The following is a 15,266-nucleotide window of genomic DNA, read 5'->3' as shown; positions in this document are numbered from 1 at the left end:
CACCATAAGCATCAAGCCAAATTGCAACTCCTTTTCCAAGCTGTGGAAGCTCCAGATACCAAGCAGGCAACATTCAGCTTGTGGGTGTCAAATCAATTAGCAACAGCCTTTGCTATTGAGTAATGTCCATCTCATTCTCATCAAATCAACCACTGGTTACCCCTGTGAATGTGTTCAAGAATCTCCCAAGAAAACACGTGTTTAGTTTGTGTTATTTGATATGGATGCCCTTTATTTTCTGTTGTTTTTGGTGAGGTGGACCGTAACAAACTACACCTTACCTGCCAGAACTTCTGTTCTCTGGAATAGGTTTTCTGAATGCTTTTCGGTGAACACGTCAGTGTCATCCCCTGGCTCATCACTCTTTTTCTTGGTATCCACCTCAGGCCTTTCCTCTTTATCGATTTCTTCGGGTGACTGTAGCACAGAAACAAAACCAGAGCAGCCCTTACAGACAGGAACGCTGCAAGTCTGCACAGCCGCTGCTGGCCACAGGCAGCCACAAAACTTCGGTGGCCCCACTCGTGCTCCACAGCACTGACAGTCACAGCACATGGGTTGTATTCCAACCACAGAAAGCTGTTCTAGACACTGAAAGTGGATCTAATTGTTGTCATGATGTTGGAATGAAAAACACTATCCAGAATTTTTAAACCTCCAAAAATATATTTAGCAAACAGCTGTTAAACATTGTCTGCTTTATAGGAATTTTGGCCTCTGAATGAAATCACAGAATGGTTTGGGTTGGAAGGGACCTTAAAGACAATCCGGTTCCGGCCCCCTGCCATGTGCAGGGACACCTCCCACCAGCCCAGGTTGCCCAAAGCCCCATCCAGCCTGGCCTTGAGCACCTCCAGGGATGGGGCATCCACAGCTTCTCTGGGCAGCCTGTGCCAGGGCCTCACCACCCTCTGAGTGAAGAATTTCCTCCTAACATCTAATCTAAATCTCCCCTCTTTTAGTTTAAAGCTTATTCCCCCTTTGCCCTAGCATTACACTCCCCAGTTTTCCTGTAGCCCCCTTTAGGCACTGGCAGGCCGCTGTAAGCTCTGCCCGGGGCCTTCTCTTCTCCAGGCCGAACACCCCCAGCTCCCTCAGCCTGTCTGCACAGGGGAGGTGCTCCATCCCCTTGGTCATCCTCATGGCCTGCCTCTGGACTAACTCCAACAGGAATGTTATACTCAAAACACCTCTGAGGGTAACATAGAAAATATTACCTACGATGATAGAAGAAAACACTGAAATACTAAATGGAACCTGGAGAGTATTCAAATCATAGTCAAACCACGCAAAGTTTTCTTTTGAGAAGGGAAGTTTTGTGGTGAATTTTGGAATAACTCTTCAAAAGTTGTAAAACAGACAGAGCTCAGATTCAAAGGCATCATGAAAAATTGTGTTTTCTGTATCATCGTTTTTTTAATCTCTCTCTTCTTTCATGAGAAATCCAGCTGTTATTACACAGATTTCCTAGCAGAAATGAAATTGAGCAGCTCTGTATTCCTCTAAAAGGTTGCAGTAACATTAAATCATAGAATTACAGAATCGTTCAGGTTGGAAAAGTCCTCTAAGATCACCTAGTCCAACCTTTAACCTAAAACTGACAAGTTCTACATCTATCTACCCAGGTCTTGAAGACCTACAGCGATGGAGACTCAACAGCTTCCCTGGGCAACCTGTTCCAACATGGCACAACCCTTTCAGTAAAGAAATTTCTCCTATTATAAACCTAAATAAATAAAGAAGTTTGTGTTTTTTTCTCTCTCTTTTCAATAGATATAAATCAAACACCAAGGCATCCATGGGGTATAGCAGAACCATATTAAATGGTGCTGTCTTTACCCACGCACCTTTGTTTGTGCAGGCATCTTGGTCTGCATTTTCACTGTGGTGGTCTCAGCTCTAGATGCATCACTTGTTGTTGGTAACTTTGGAACTGTTCTGGATGTTGTTATCACTGTGCTATCCTCATCTTCTTCAGCACCTGGAGACAAAAGAGGTGACATTTCATTGACTTGTGAAATTCTTCCAGTCCTATTACATTTTTATTACACCTTTGAGGGTAGGTGTGCTCGTACAGCCAACCCTTGTCGAATGGCCTAGAAAAAAATATCTGTTAAGATAAAAATGTGAGTGCAACCAGTGCGCCCTAAACCATCACAGGGATGTTTGCCCCAGCTGATCCCATGGAAAAGGAAAGGGACCATCAGCTGGATTAAGCAGTAATCAGGAAATTACCAGGATGCTTTTGAAACAGAACAAACCAGCCTGAAAGGAAGGATGAAAAATGCATGAATACTTGTAACAGTGGGAGGAACCCTGCAGTGGAGGCAGCAGCTATCAGAGCTGGTGAGACCCTGTCTGAGATGGCCCTGTGGCACCTCCAGGTCTCCCACGGGGACCAGCAGCCTGGGTCACATCAGGGGTGGCCCTGCATGCCCAGACGAGGGGGGCTTGAACACCTCTTGGCCTGGGAGGGGGATGTGAGTGTGCACCCAAGTCTGAGTGCATGTGGGAGGTGTTGGGATCAGTTGCAGCATGGGCTTGGAAATTTGTAGTTGCCTGTCACCATTTTGCAAGTGGCTGATATTGTGGTTATCCATTGTGTTACTGATGTTGATCCTGAAGGTATAGTTCAATGATTGACAATTAATTAGGTGTCATAAATCTGTTGATACACTTCTTTGATTCTGATTTGACTTAAACTACGTGAACCGGGCAGTTTTTCCCTGTGACACACTGCTTTGACAACAAAAAAAAGCCCTTCTCTATAGCAAACCTGTTAAACCCTTAACTATAAAAACCAAGTAGCTCCTGTCTACGAAAATAGTGTTACTAGTTCATATCTCAGTCACTAGGAATTCACATATTTCTCAACTCCACATAATGCAAAAGCCTTTTACTTTTGACATAAAGGCTAAGAGGACAAAAAATTACCTAAAGATGACCTTACATTTAATTTCCTCAACATTCAAAGCCCTGCTGGAGTATGAAGGCTCCTTTAGAATAAGATAATGGACAGGACTAATAAATATCCTTCAGTGATCCTGGAAGGGAGAAGACACAGACAATAGCCTAAATTACTGCTAGGGCTGAAAAGGGAAAAGAACAGAGCTATTCTTGGACCTCTCCTTAGGAATCTCAATATGTGTTCTGCTCATTACAGACGCTGGTTACCCAAATAACTGTTGGGTAATATGTCCAGCAAATGTTTGTAAGAGTAATATCCAACAAATAAAAATATATCCACTTTCAACAGAATAGCATGACTCACTTGTTCCAAACTGACTTTTATCTTATTTTTCTAGAGAACGGGCTGAAAATCCAAGCACAAAAGCAGAAGTTTGAATTATGTACATCCAAGCTTTGAAAAAAAGGGTGCTAACAAGACAGTAACTCAGACAACTCTTGTACGGTAGAAAAGAAAATGTGAAATAATTAAAAAAGTAGTATATGAAAGCTGCCATCACAGAATCACTGGAAAACTATTCAGAAACACCAAAATTACAATGCAACCTTCAGAATAAAGACCTCACAACAAGAATCAGGTGCTTTCCTGAAATGCTACTCAAAGATCAAAAACCAACATCCTGCTGCAAAACAAAGGTGAAGAAAGGCATCCAACAGGAACATTTTTCTGTCGTTGCCTCAAGAGTTTTCTTTGAGAAATAAGAGCCCAGTGGATAGTTCAGCCTGCTTTACCTTCCAAGTTCCTCCAAATTATACAAGACTCTCACAGTCAAGGAAATTAAAATTTATGATCAGATTAGAGATCTGATAAAACAGACTTTGAGAGTACAGAACTTTTTCTTTCCTTTTTTTTTTTTTTTTTTTTCCTCCTCTATGAAATGATAAATCCCAGTTAATCACAACTGCTCCTCCAAATTCTTAAATGCCACCTTTGCTTCAGGCAATAGTTCTGTCTGCCAGATAAAATGGTGAGAGTTACAGGTCTGAAACTCTCTGATTACGGAGGATACAGGTCGCAGGTCTCTCAACAACCAGGTGATTAATCTAACCTCTGGACTGGTCGCTAGACTTGCACCATAGGGACCCAACTCCTCCTCTGTATGGCCTCGGGGAAGTCCTGACAATCACCAAAACACCGAGGCTGCTGTCCTCTAGGCCTGACTCAGGTACTGGCTCAGACACATCCCCGTAGCTCCTGCTTTCTAATTAGTTTTATCTAGACAGGTCTATGCTTGGCATGGAGTAGGTCTAAACAAGAGGAAGGCATTTCCTTTCCCAAGCAGACCATAACACTGTCAGAATTACCTGTAAATAGGACTGGGAGATCAAAACCGAACACAAACAGAAAACCTCCCTCATGCTCTCCACAACATAGGAGTAGAATTTTATACAGTATTGTGTTCTCTAAGAGTAAAAAAAGCAATGACAATAAAACCGATCAGTCCCCCTCTCCAAATCCAAGTAGAAAAGGAAAATTGTACAGATTGTCATGAACATAGCTTCATACTAGGCTGTTAAGAGGAATACTGGGAAATGGTCAGAGTATAAGAGTTCACTTTTTCCTCTTGAAAATCACTATTTCTTTAGAAGGTTTCTGGAACTAGCCAGCTTGGAGATAGTGCTGGGCATTAACTGCCTTGAGTTAATCGTAGAGTCACTCCTCTACAAGTGGATACAGCCCCTTAATGACAGCACCACAAGAACCTTGCTGTAATTAAATCCATATCCATCCCTCTCAACTCCAGTAAAGAGTTGAGAGCTCTCTACCACCTTTTATCCACTGCAGCTTCTTCAGGATTCCCAACTATCTTCACAGTGGACAAAGTAGCTGTAGATTGTGCTGTAGTATTGGAAATACCTAAAACAGCCCTCAGTGATGTGCCTACTATTAGCTGCCCCTTGGATATCAGGAACACAAATGCCCCTTAACCCTCTTGCTGCTTGAGAAAACTTGTCAGCAAAACAAGAGTGTGCCAACCTAAGTTATTGTATACTACAAAAAGCCGATGGTAGTTAGCACTCTTACTCGCCAAGTAGCCAGTGATTAACTCTTCCTACCAAACAATCCAAGCATTTCACACTATCTTTTGGCATCACGGCTGTTTGCTGTTGCACATCTTCCTCTGGGAGTACTGCCACCACAAGCAAGCCTGGCATAAGGTGGGCACACACAGACCTGGCATCTATTTCACACCTTCCATCTCTATCATCACTGCACTCTTTTAGCAGACTTATCTCACTCCCATTCACACGAGAAGCCTCCAGCCCAACCCTTAATCAATGCAGCATTAGACAACCAGGGATGACGCTGTGTGTCACCAGGGATGACTCTTAATTCTCACATGAGGAGAAAAAAAAAATCCATGACTTGAAGAAAGAATAAAAAGAGTCCTAGATAGCTACACAGAAGTATAAGATTCTGTCCAGCACAATGAAAACATGCTTTCAAATGGGATAGATCACTGTAGACCTCCCAGCACCCTGCCATCAGGCTCCAAAACTGCTGTCCAGCCATGGAGAAGGACTCCTGTTCTGTGTCTTGGAGGAGCTCCAGCCCCACCACCACAACTTGCCTCCAAGAACAGTCCCCGGTCACGATGTCAGTGTAGACCCAGCTCATCCTGAGATAACCAAAACTTTCTCAACTCAGGCTGCTATTGACTGGGAATTATCAGGGTGGAAGAAGGGGAAGCAAAAATCTGAACCAGATTCTGATATGTATTGCACAGACCAGGAACAGCTTAAGAGAAGACCCAAGAACCAGATGCTTTTCCAAAGAACTTGCTGATAAATCTAGTAGAGATGGTGCCTCTCCTGGACATAAGGGTAGTCATGGTGCTTAGCAGCTACTGCCAGGCAAGACCAGGGCTCAGTTAAGATCTTTCATGCCATAGCTGAAAATAACAGTAGTTAATAACATTTCAGGTTGTATATAGACAAGAAAACTATCACAGAGTGGCCAAAGGAGTGTTACAAAGATGGTGAAGGGTCTAGAAGGCAAGGTGTGTGAGGAGCAGCTGAGGTCCCTCGGTGTGCTCAGCCCCGAGCAGAGCAGGCTGAGGGGAGGCCTCATGGTGGCCTGCAGCTCCCTCACGAGGGGAGCGGAGGGGCAGGTGCTGAGCTCTGCTCTCTGGGGACAGCGACAGGACCCGAGGGAACGGCATGGAGCTGGGACAGGGGAGGGTCAGGCTGGGGGTTAAGGAAAGGGTCTGCACCCAGAGGGTGGTCGGGCACTGGGACAGGCTCCCCAGGGCAGTGGGCACGGCACCGAGCCTGCTGGAGGTCAAGAAGAGTTTGGACAATGCTCTCAGACATAGGGTCTGACTTTGGGGTTGTCCTGTGTGGGGCCAGGAGTTGGACTTGATGATCCATGGGGGTCCCTTCCAACTTGGGATACTGTATGATTCTACGATTTTATTATTATGCCATATATGAACACCCACACTAAAACAAGTGATGATGGAAGAGGCATCTCCTCATATAATGAGACTGCAAGAAGGAAACAACACACTCTTTAATTCACTACAGACCCTGCTGTTGATACAGGACCACAGGGAAGCAGGCATAGCTCCTTCAAAAACTGTTCACTGAAGGACTCAGACTGAACAGTTAGGTAAATGGAACCGAATGTACATAAAGAATAAAGAGGCTATGAAAGAAAAGTGGGAAAAAAAAAAAAAAAAGCAGGCCACCAGCCACCATCACCTTTTTTGATCTCCTCAGAAAGAGCCCTCAGCCAAATCTTAGCTTGAAATGTGTCATACTGACAGTGACATTTGCCCATGTTAATGCCAGTTGCAAACCTGCAAGGGCATTAACGGCAGTGCTGACAATTTCTGTCTATCTCTATAGGCCTGGTGGCAGCTAGCAATTTTCATACCAAGGAAAGGAGTCAGCACATTGTCATCTTGGATCTGTTTGCTTGGCGTGGAATTACATAGCAGGAAAACCAGTCTTGCGTAGGAAGTCTCTTGCAGCTAGGAACACTACATCACTGAGTATCAAGTAGAGGAAGCCACATTCAACATAGCATGAGGAAAATTCATCATCGGTACAACCCCAGGACACTTTCTACCTCACAAAATGGAGACAGCAGTAAATACATCTAGCCTCAGTCTCACAGGTGTAGGCTGTGAGGCTAAGCAGGGGAAAGGGGATGACGATTTCCTTCCCTCTTGAGATTTTTTTTTTCTTAAGGATTGAACATTGCTCAGAAGAGTATTTGAACTTAGACCCCTTCCTTTGTTCAAAAGGATTAGATTTTGGTACTGTAACACGTGCTTTCTGGAGGGGTGTCCATATAGTCTCAGCTTATAATGAGACTTCTTCGACTTTCTTACAGGAAAGAAAGAGAGATTGCCAGAGGACGCATGAGGTGCCAGAGCTCTCAATTTTCTTGGTGCGTTATGCACTCCATCTTCCATCCATAGCTCAAGGCTGAGCACAGGAAAGGAGAGAAGAGAAAGTAAAGGCATTACTGTTGGTGATGTCTAGAGGTACTTTCTGTCCTTCAGGATCCACTTCTTCTACTTCAATGGATTTAGGAAGTCTGAAGCCAGTTCTTTTGAAGTCCTTACACTTCAAAAGAAGGGATGCATTTTGAGTCTTCCATATAAGAAACAGCTAAAATATCACAGACAGATGAAAACAAAGGAAAACAGACCCTTCTCCATAACTCTGTTCATGCTCAACCTATCTCCTTTCCTGAGGCTTACCAAGTCACCAGCACCTGAAGACACGACAGACTGGGATGGCAATTTTCTCAAAGCTCAAAATTGTACTTAGACTGTATGAAATCATTGAGTCGTAAATTCTCTTTCCTCCTACCCCCCCAAATGAAATCTGAAATTCTCCCGCAAAGAAGTCTGCAGCAAGGAGGTCTGATTAAGCCTCTGATCACACTGGAATGTAAAATTCACATTGTGGACGGCTTTAACATGCTGGGTATCACTCAGGTGACAGAGGCCAATGAGCCTGAATTTGTCTGACAGCAAGATCAGACCTTTCTAGACTTCATTTTACAATATCTTCGAACCTCCAAAAGAAAGCAAAAACAAAAATTCCTGTGAAAAATCTCAGCTGAGGCTTACAATAGTAGCAAAGACAAGGTGTTACAAAAGAAGGGCTCGACCTTTTAAGATTCACAAGTACATATAAACATCGAGAGACAGATTACAAAAAGTGCAACACCAAACAAACAAGGAACGAACTTGGAAAATACACGGGACTTCCACAACGGCACAGCAAATGCTAACAGCAACAAGGAAATGTCTCTTCCAGACCTACCATACAATCCTACACCTAGCTTTTAAAAGCTGGAGTCTCCCAGCCAGTCTAGAAGACGTTTCATGAAGAGGCTTTCTAACAGAAATGATTAACGAGGTTTCACTGACAGTTTTTTGAAGAACGACGAGCTAGCTACATGCCTCTAATGAGTGTTTAAGTCTGAGAACTCAGTGTGTTATGTTTATGAATTTCTTTATCCAGTATATGGATGTAATTAACTCAGAGAAAACTGCCATGTGTTTGGCAGTTTCCAGATTTCTAAATTTAAAAGAACAACAACAAATAAATGGACACTATGTTTACGTGAACCTGAGAGCATGTAAGAGAAAACAAGATCGCTGCTGCTATGTTTTCACACAGACTGCTAAATTAGCATTATGCCAAGGGAGAAGTAAGCTTTCTCTAATCCTTACTTCTAAACTCCAGAGAGATCTACACAGAACCAAGGAGGGAGAGCAGAGAGAAAATAACATGCGGGGGGGGGGGGGGGGGGGGGAGGAGTGAAATGATGCAACTAAGGAGTAAGAGCAGAAAGTTAATATTTAAAACCCAGGCCTCAGGGGTGCTCAGTGCTCTGTAAATAGAGCACTGATGATGATACTGAAAGGATATCCAGTTCATACAGGGAAACTGCACAGCTTTTCCTTAATTAACTGTATTATTTCTTACACTTCTTAAAATTCAAATTGTGACATGTTATCTTACCTGAACCTGACCCAGAAGAATAATCATCATCATCAATTGGATAGACGCCTGATGCTTCTTCAACAGAGCTGTTGTCCAGGTATAAATCCTTATCAGAGGTCAGATCTGCTCTCTGGAAAACAGATAAAAGTGAATGGTTAGAAAGATAACAGCTCTCTAGCATAGCAGGCTCTTAATTTTCTCTCCTATTTCCAAGGTTGATGTTGGTATACTGAACAGTTTATATTTTCAGTTTATGCAACACATTTGTTGAAGATGTTAAAGAAATTTGTAAAAATCGTAGCATAAAAAAATATCCAAGGCTACACAATGAAAACTAAGAAACTACCCAAGCTGTGGGAAGCAAGTCTCCTTCTGATCACACTTCATCTCATTAAATGCATGAATGAATAAACAGGATTTGCAATGCACTCTGAAGCACTTCTGTAAAAAAGAAAGAAGCGAATCCCAGGACTGAAACCCTCTGTCGGGACCTCAAGTGTACAAATCTAAGGGCTGTCATCTGAAGTCAGTCATTTGATCTCAAATGGGAAGCAATAAGCGCACGTAGCAGAAAACCCCTCTGATGTACATCGAGCCAAACCTCACTAAACTCTTCACAAGTTAGAATGAACAACTGGGTCTACAAAATACAAATATTTAAAAGACAACGCTGTTGATAAAGGATTGTGACATTTCCAAATGGATCGATAGCACATTTACCAAATTCTGGTTAGGCAAGCTACCGTAATTTCTAAATTGAGGTATCTCTCCTAAAATTTAGCTTTAGCTTCAACAGGCTATAAAATTAGCTTCTTGTGACTTCCACCACTAGCCTACAAGTTATTTCCCCATAAAAGACGGATTCTGCTGTAATGAACCACCAATACAACAAGGTGTCAATAATCATTTTAGGTTGATAATTCAGGCTTTGAAAGATTAGACACTGCCTTCCTCTGTAGCAGCTTGTGATTTCTTAGAGCATAAATTACCCTATGGCAGCTACGTGGTTTTGACTACCAAGAAGGTACTTGCCTGTATGACTGCTGGTAATTTTACCATCATTTTTGCGAACACGTTTGCCACAACTTGTTGAAAATAGGAGAAGTATGGCAGTTCCAATGGAGTTTTTTCCAGAAAGCCCTTCTGTGCTGTGCGGGTGACGGAGCCCTGGCACAGGCTGCCCAGAGGCTGTGGGGTCTCCTCCTTGGAGCCCTTCAGCAGCCGCCTGGACGTGGTGCTGGGCACCCTGCTCTGGGTGTCCCTGCTTGGGCACGGGTGGCACCGGGTGGCTCCAGAGGGCCCTGCTGGCCTCAGCCATCCTGGGATTTTGTGAGTTTAAAGGCAAAATGCAATATTATGCCAACGTGCATCTCATGTAATCACCCAAAACTCCATTCTGAGTCCCAAGGGTTTCCCACTGTGATTGCTTTTTACCGCACAGCATTGATTGGCCATTTTAGTCAACAAAAGGTACCAAACGGTGAAAGGGGTAACTCATGTATAAGACAACCCAAATCTGAGTTTCCAAGGTAATATTTTCCCCTCAGGTCGAAAAAAATAGCATATTTCAGAGTGCCAGACCTTTGCACTGGCAGTACCTACTAACAGCTCTGAACTACAACAGCATTACCCTGTTTTTCTTCTAAAGAGGAAAAAAATAAAATGGTGCTTGGTCAAAGCCTGCTCTTGGTACCGCAGCTTTTACCTGCAGGATACAGGGTGGGGTGATGGATGTAGGGCTGGACAGATGACGACTGTTTTTAAGATAGGTTTCCAAAAGGCCTGCTCTCAGCTGCCGCTTCTCGTTCACACGGTCTGCCTGGAGCTGGCTGCTGTCCAGAGCAGAAATTCAAGACGATGCCTGGTCACCATCAAGTGACTTTAATTCCTTTAAAAGATGTCTCCAAAGGAAGCCTTCAAGTGCCTCGGTAGGTGCAAAGGTGGGATTGTAATTAAGGCTCAGCTGAGATCGCTTCCGTATAGGAAAACAAGTCCCCGGTGCAGGACAAATATCCTGCTGTTGATCAGGCTGCGACAATGGGACAAGCCACTTCACCCCATTTTGCTCTCAGCCACCATCCCAGTAAAAACAGCCTCAATATCAGGCAGGAAAAAAAGCCAAAACATTATTAAAAGGAAAGGCAGGTGGCTGGCAATGAGCACCGAAAAGACACATGGTATTCAAAAGGTAGCAAGGATAATAAATATTACCAACTCCAAGCTGGGAAAAAATATAAATAATATGATCTACCTGTAGAAATTTCGTAGCAATGGAAATTGCCAATAGAAATTGGCAACGGCTGTGAGGCCGCCTGGGTTTGTGAATGCTAATGAATGAAAATAGGTCTGAGTGAGCACAGAGGCATCCCAACACCATGCCTGGAATTTTTACTATTGAATAAAAATACAAACTTAACAATCAACTTATTCCCCAGGCCATTTCCCAATGCTGTCCGTATCAGTAGCAAACTTAGCAGAATTGAACAAACAACAATAAAAAAGAAAAAAGAGGAGAAAAAAAATCAAACAACAACAACAACAAGCAGATGCCCCTCCTCCAAAACAAACAGCCCTGTTTTGTCGCTCTTCCCAGCCTCACAGGAGTCAGCGAAGACTGAAAAGACCCCGGACAAGTTCTTCCAAAGACTCGGTTTCTGAAAGACAGCCGAGCAGCCAACCCAACCCAGCCCAAGCTTTGAGTGCCCTAGTCAGCCAGGCTCCCTACCATCACATTCACTCTGTTTCTTTCAATGAATTATGGCTTTTTGGCTGCCAAAAGCTTCCATTTCTAGCTAGGCCGAGATGCTCGGAAGATTTAAGTCAGCTGAAAACAGACGGACAGAAATGCAAGAAAAGCCCGGGTAGTTTTCAGCAGTAATTTTAGCACCCATTGTCTTTTATTCTGGGGATGCAAAGGACATACAATGTGAAAAATTACTGAATATCTAGTGTTGTGGGTGGCACGGCTCCATCAGAATGAGAAAGCTGCTCCCCACAGGCTCTTATAGAGCTAGTACACTGCTTACTACATAAATAGTAATAAATAAATGTTATTTAAGAGAAATAAATGTTAGAGTGAGCCCCAAGCGCACTCAGATTAGACCTCAAGCTCCATCTGAGGAAGACGCTTTGCAGCTTCCCTGGACAGAAAGCCCCTTATTTCAGCCCATTTCCAGCACAAACAATTCTCCCCTGTAGAACCTGGGCAGGACACAAGCCCCCTTTCAAAGCACAGGGGCAAAGAAGCAATCCCTGGCTTAAAAATCCCCACATGTTGGCTGCACTGCACTGCACTGCACTGTCCCCATGTAGCTGGAGTTAGGATGGGAGCATCCCCTCTACACCCACAGCTCGTGTCTCTTTTCCAGTTTCTCAGCAGCACGCAACTCCTTCAGTCCACTCGGAACAGAAACTGTCTTAAGAAATAATAATAATAAGAAAAAAAAACAGAGTTAACATTTCTACACAGCCATTAAAAATAATTCCATGGAGATTAAGCTTAGAAAAATGAGAGCCGGTTAATAGAAATAAAAGAATACTTCACGGTGCTTAAGTGAGTATCAAGCACTGAAGCTAAGCTTCACAATTTTACACTATGTAAAATGAATTTGATTTAATATTTGCTTGACAAATGTTTTCTTGCTTGTCAGCTGGGAATCCATGGGGGCCCATGGACCAATTCCAGGGTGTCCAGAATAGATAAGTTGGAAAAATGAGCCTATTGTCAGCGTGCTTGCACAGGGAAAGGTCTGTGCTAGCACTTTAATGCATTTAGGAGAAAAATAACTTTGCAAATTCTAATGCCATGAATCTTCTGTAAGTTACTCTGAAGGCCAAATATTTAAGGGGCAATTTCCCATGGCTACCAACTGAATTGATGGCCCTCGTGTCACTTTTATGTAACAGCATTATTTTCAGTTCTGTTAAAACGGCAGGAGCACCAGGCAAGGATGTCTATGTTATCAGTCCTTTAATCTGGCCCTGAAGCCACAGAAACTGCTCATTACCTCTTGACAGAGATTGCATTCTCGTCCGTCATTGTTATCCCACTTACTTTTTTATTCCAAGAATATAATGCTGCAAAATCCTGTGACCTGAATACTTCACATACTACATGCCAACGTTCACTGATTCCTGCCTGGTTATTGCCTGTACTGGCATCAAGCTAAATATCATGGATGTAGTGCAGATTAGCACCCATCAAGTACAAGATAGAAGATACCCCCATACCAGTTTTATGTTGAATTTGAAATCTCAGAGTCTTTATTTAAGCTTAAACTTGTAATGATTTTCAGGTTAATAGATTCAGGATCATCCAGGACATCCTAAAAATAAAAAACAACAACCACAAAAAAACACACCTCTCATTCTGGCACAAAATGAGAGGAAGCAAAAACCCCCTCTGACTCATCTCCTTATGAAAGGCATAAATCATTAATCAAAATTGTGATGGCAAAAATTAAAAACAACCCCCAGACAGCAGCAGGGCTGGAAATGGATGGCACACATTTATTTATGTACTTAAAAAAAAATAATAAAGATTGCCCTGTACTAGCCATTCCCTTTTGTTACAGTCAGTCCTCCCATTACGTGGGAATGATTTAGGAATAGGACATTAAAGACATTTATGCCATAAGGATGAAGCCAAGAAAGCTGGTGTGAGGAGCAGTGGAGAAGAAAGAGAAGGAAGTCATGTCTACCACGCATGTCGTGGCTGTTTGAAAGAGCAGTGAGTAACTGACATATGGAAGGAAACATTTTATTACTTACAGATGCACTCAAATTTCTCTCTCTCCCTTTTTTGGTCTATCTATGGGACAGAGAATTTGAGGTTTGCAGCAAGGTTATTAATGGTACATTGCCTCCCTTTTCCCCCAGATGGAAATCTGAGATGTAACCCGTTTAGTATGCACAGAACCAGACTAATATTTTAAAAGTGATGTTATATCACCAATCTCTCAGCCAGAAGGCTCTAAAACTTTGTAAGCATTACAGCTGTTGATTAGTCACAAATCTCGTATGTAAGGAAGAGAAAGGAAAACACATTTTCCTCTCCTATTAACAGATTGTGCTGTTCAATTAGCACAGGTATTAAAGTATGTTCAGCTGGTGATTCCGAGTTCATCAAAGTGAGTTATTGTCCATATATACTACCTTTTTGGAAAGCTAAATACGTGAATATATTCATCTAAAGCCTGAGGGGCCACTGAAGAGACTCTCACAGAGAAGTGGAGTGGAGAAAAGGAGAAGGAGAAAATGTACTTCCTTGTAGGCTTCCTACAAAAGGTCTATGATCTGTGCCCTCACAGGAGTTGGTCCTAACAGACCTCAGCCACAGCACTGCTGATCCCAAAGCCAGCAGGCATCTTGCTAACGCTGCTTGCTGTTTGTCTTCCCTCATTACACCAGGAATGCTAGTGAGACCATCCCCTAAAGAGTTTGTTAGCTTGGTCCTGGAATAAAAGTCATTACCCAGAGAAGCTGTGGCTGCCCCATCCCTGGAGGTACTCAAGGCCAGGCTGGATGGGGCTTTGGGCAGCCTGGGCTGGTGGGAGGTGTCCCTGCCCATGGCAGGGGGCTGGAACTGGGTGGGCTTTTACGTCCCTTCCAACACAAACCTTTCCATGATTCTGTTTGAAACAAGAAACTCTGCTTTTTCCCAGAGAAACGTACTACACAGAGCTTCTCCTGCCATTTCCATCATGTTCCTTTTCCCAGGGACGAGCTGCTGACTGCTCTGACAGTGCTCACCCCCCTCCTTCAGCCTGGGCACCCCTGTGTGGCCTGCCTGCACCCTGCTACCAACATGTGATTTTGAGGGAGGATTGTACATTACAAGATTAGGCTCTCCAGAAATATTTTCCACCAAATGTCTTATTATGGATGCCTTTCTTCCCATTCAATGACATGTCCTACAGGTGGGCACAGAAGAAAGGGGAAAGAAAGAAGTACTACTTCCAAGGTAGCCCCTACTATTTCCTTTCAGTGTTATGGTAGCCACTTTCAAGCACTCACAGGCCAAATTCCTCTCAGCAAAAGCCAACTGCAATGGGACCTTAGGCAGAAATGGTGGTGGTATGGGTTACAATGGAGGACTGCCATGGGATTTAAAAAAAAAAAAAAGCTAATAATTAGCAATGTAATTTATGCACAACACTCTAAGGGGTCTCCATTTTCTCCCTTGGAGACAGCACGCTGCCTGCACAAGGGTGGTGTTAGTGGGGTGGGTATTGTTGGCAGGAAAGCCACCCTACACAACAATTAGGGCAACTGCAATCATAGCAGAAGCCTTCTTTCCATAACAACAAGCATCAGGCTGAATTTTG

The 15,266-nt window shown here is 43.3% G+C and overlaps 1 protein-coding gene across 1 annotated transcript in view; it reads right to left on the bottom strand.

Annotated features, from left to right (window-relative positions):
* The window catches only part of SDC2 (syndecan 2), a 56,458-nt gene that overhangs the window by 2,188 nt on the left and 39,004 nt on the right, over positions 1 to 15,266 (bottom strand). The window contains exons 2-4 of the mRNA XM_082755024.1: positions 8,959 to 9,070; positions 1,848 to 1,981; positions 282 to 417 (exon numbers count right to left, since the gene is read on the bottom strand). Of these exons, the coding sequence (XP_082611150.1) occupies positions 282 to 417; positions 1,848 to 1,981; positions 8,959 to 9,070 (382 nt within the window). The remainder of the gene's footprint in view (positions 1 to 281; positions 418 to 1,847; positions 1,982 to 8,958; positions 9,071 to 15,266) is intronic.

Source organism: Aythya marila (genome assembly GCF_965140915.1).
Source record: "Aythya marila genome assembly, chromosome: 2".
NCBI classification, from domain to species: domain Eukaryota; kingdom Metazoa; phylum Chordata; class Aves; order Anseriformes; family Anatidae; genus Aythya; species Aythya marila.
Note: the sequence above shows the minus strand (reverse complement) of the source record. Positions and strands in the feature narration are given on the sequence as shown.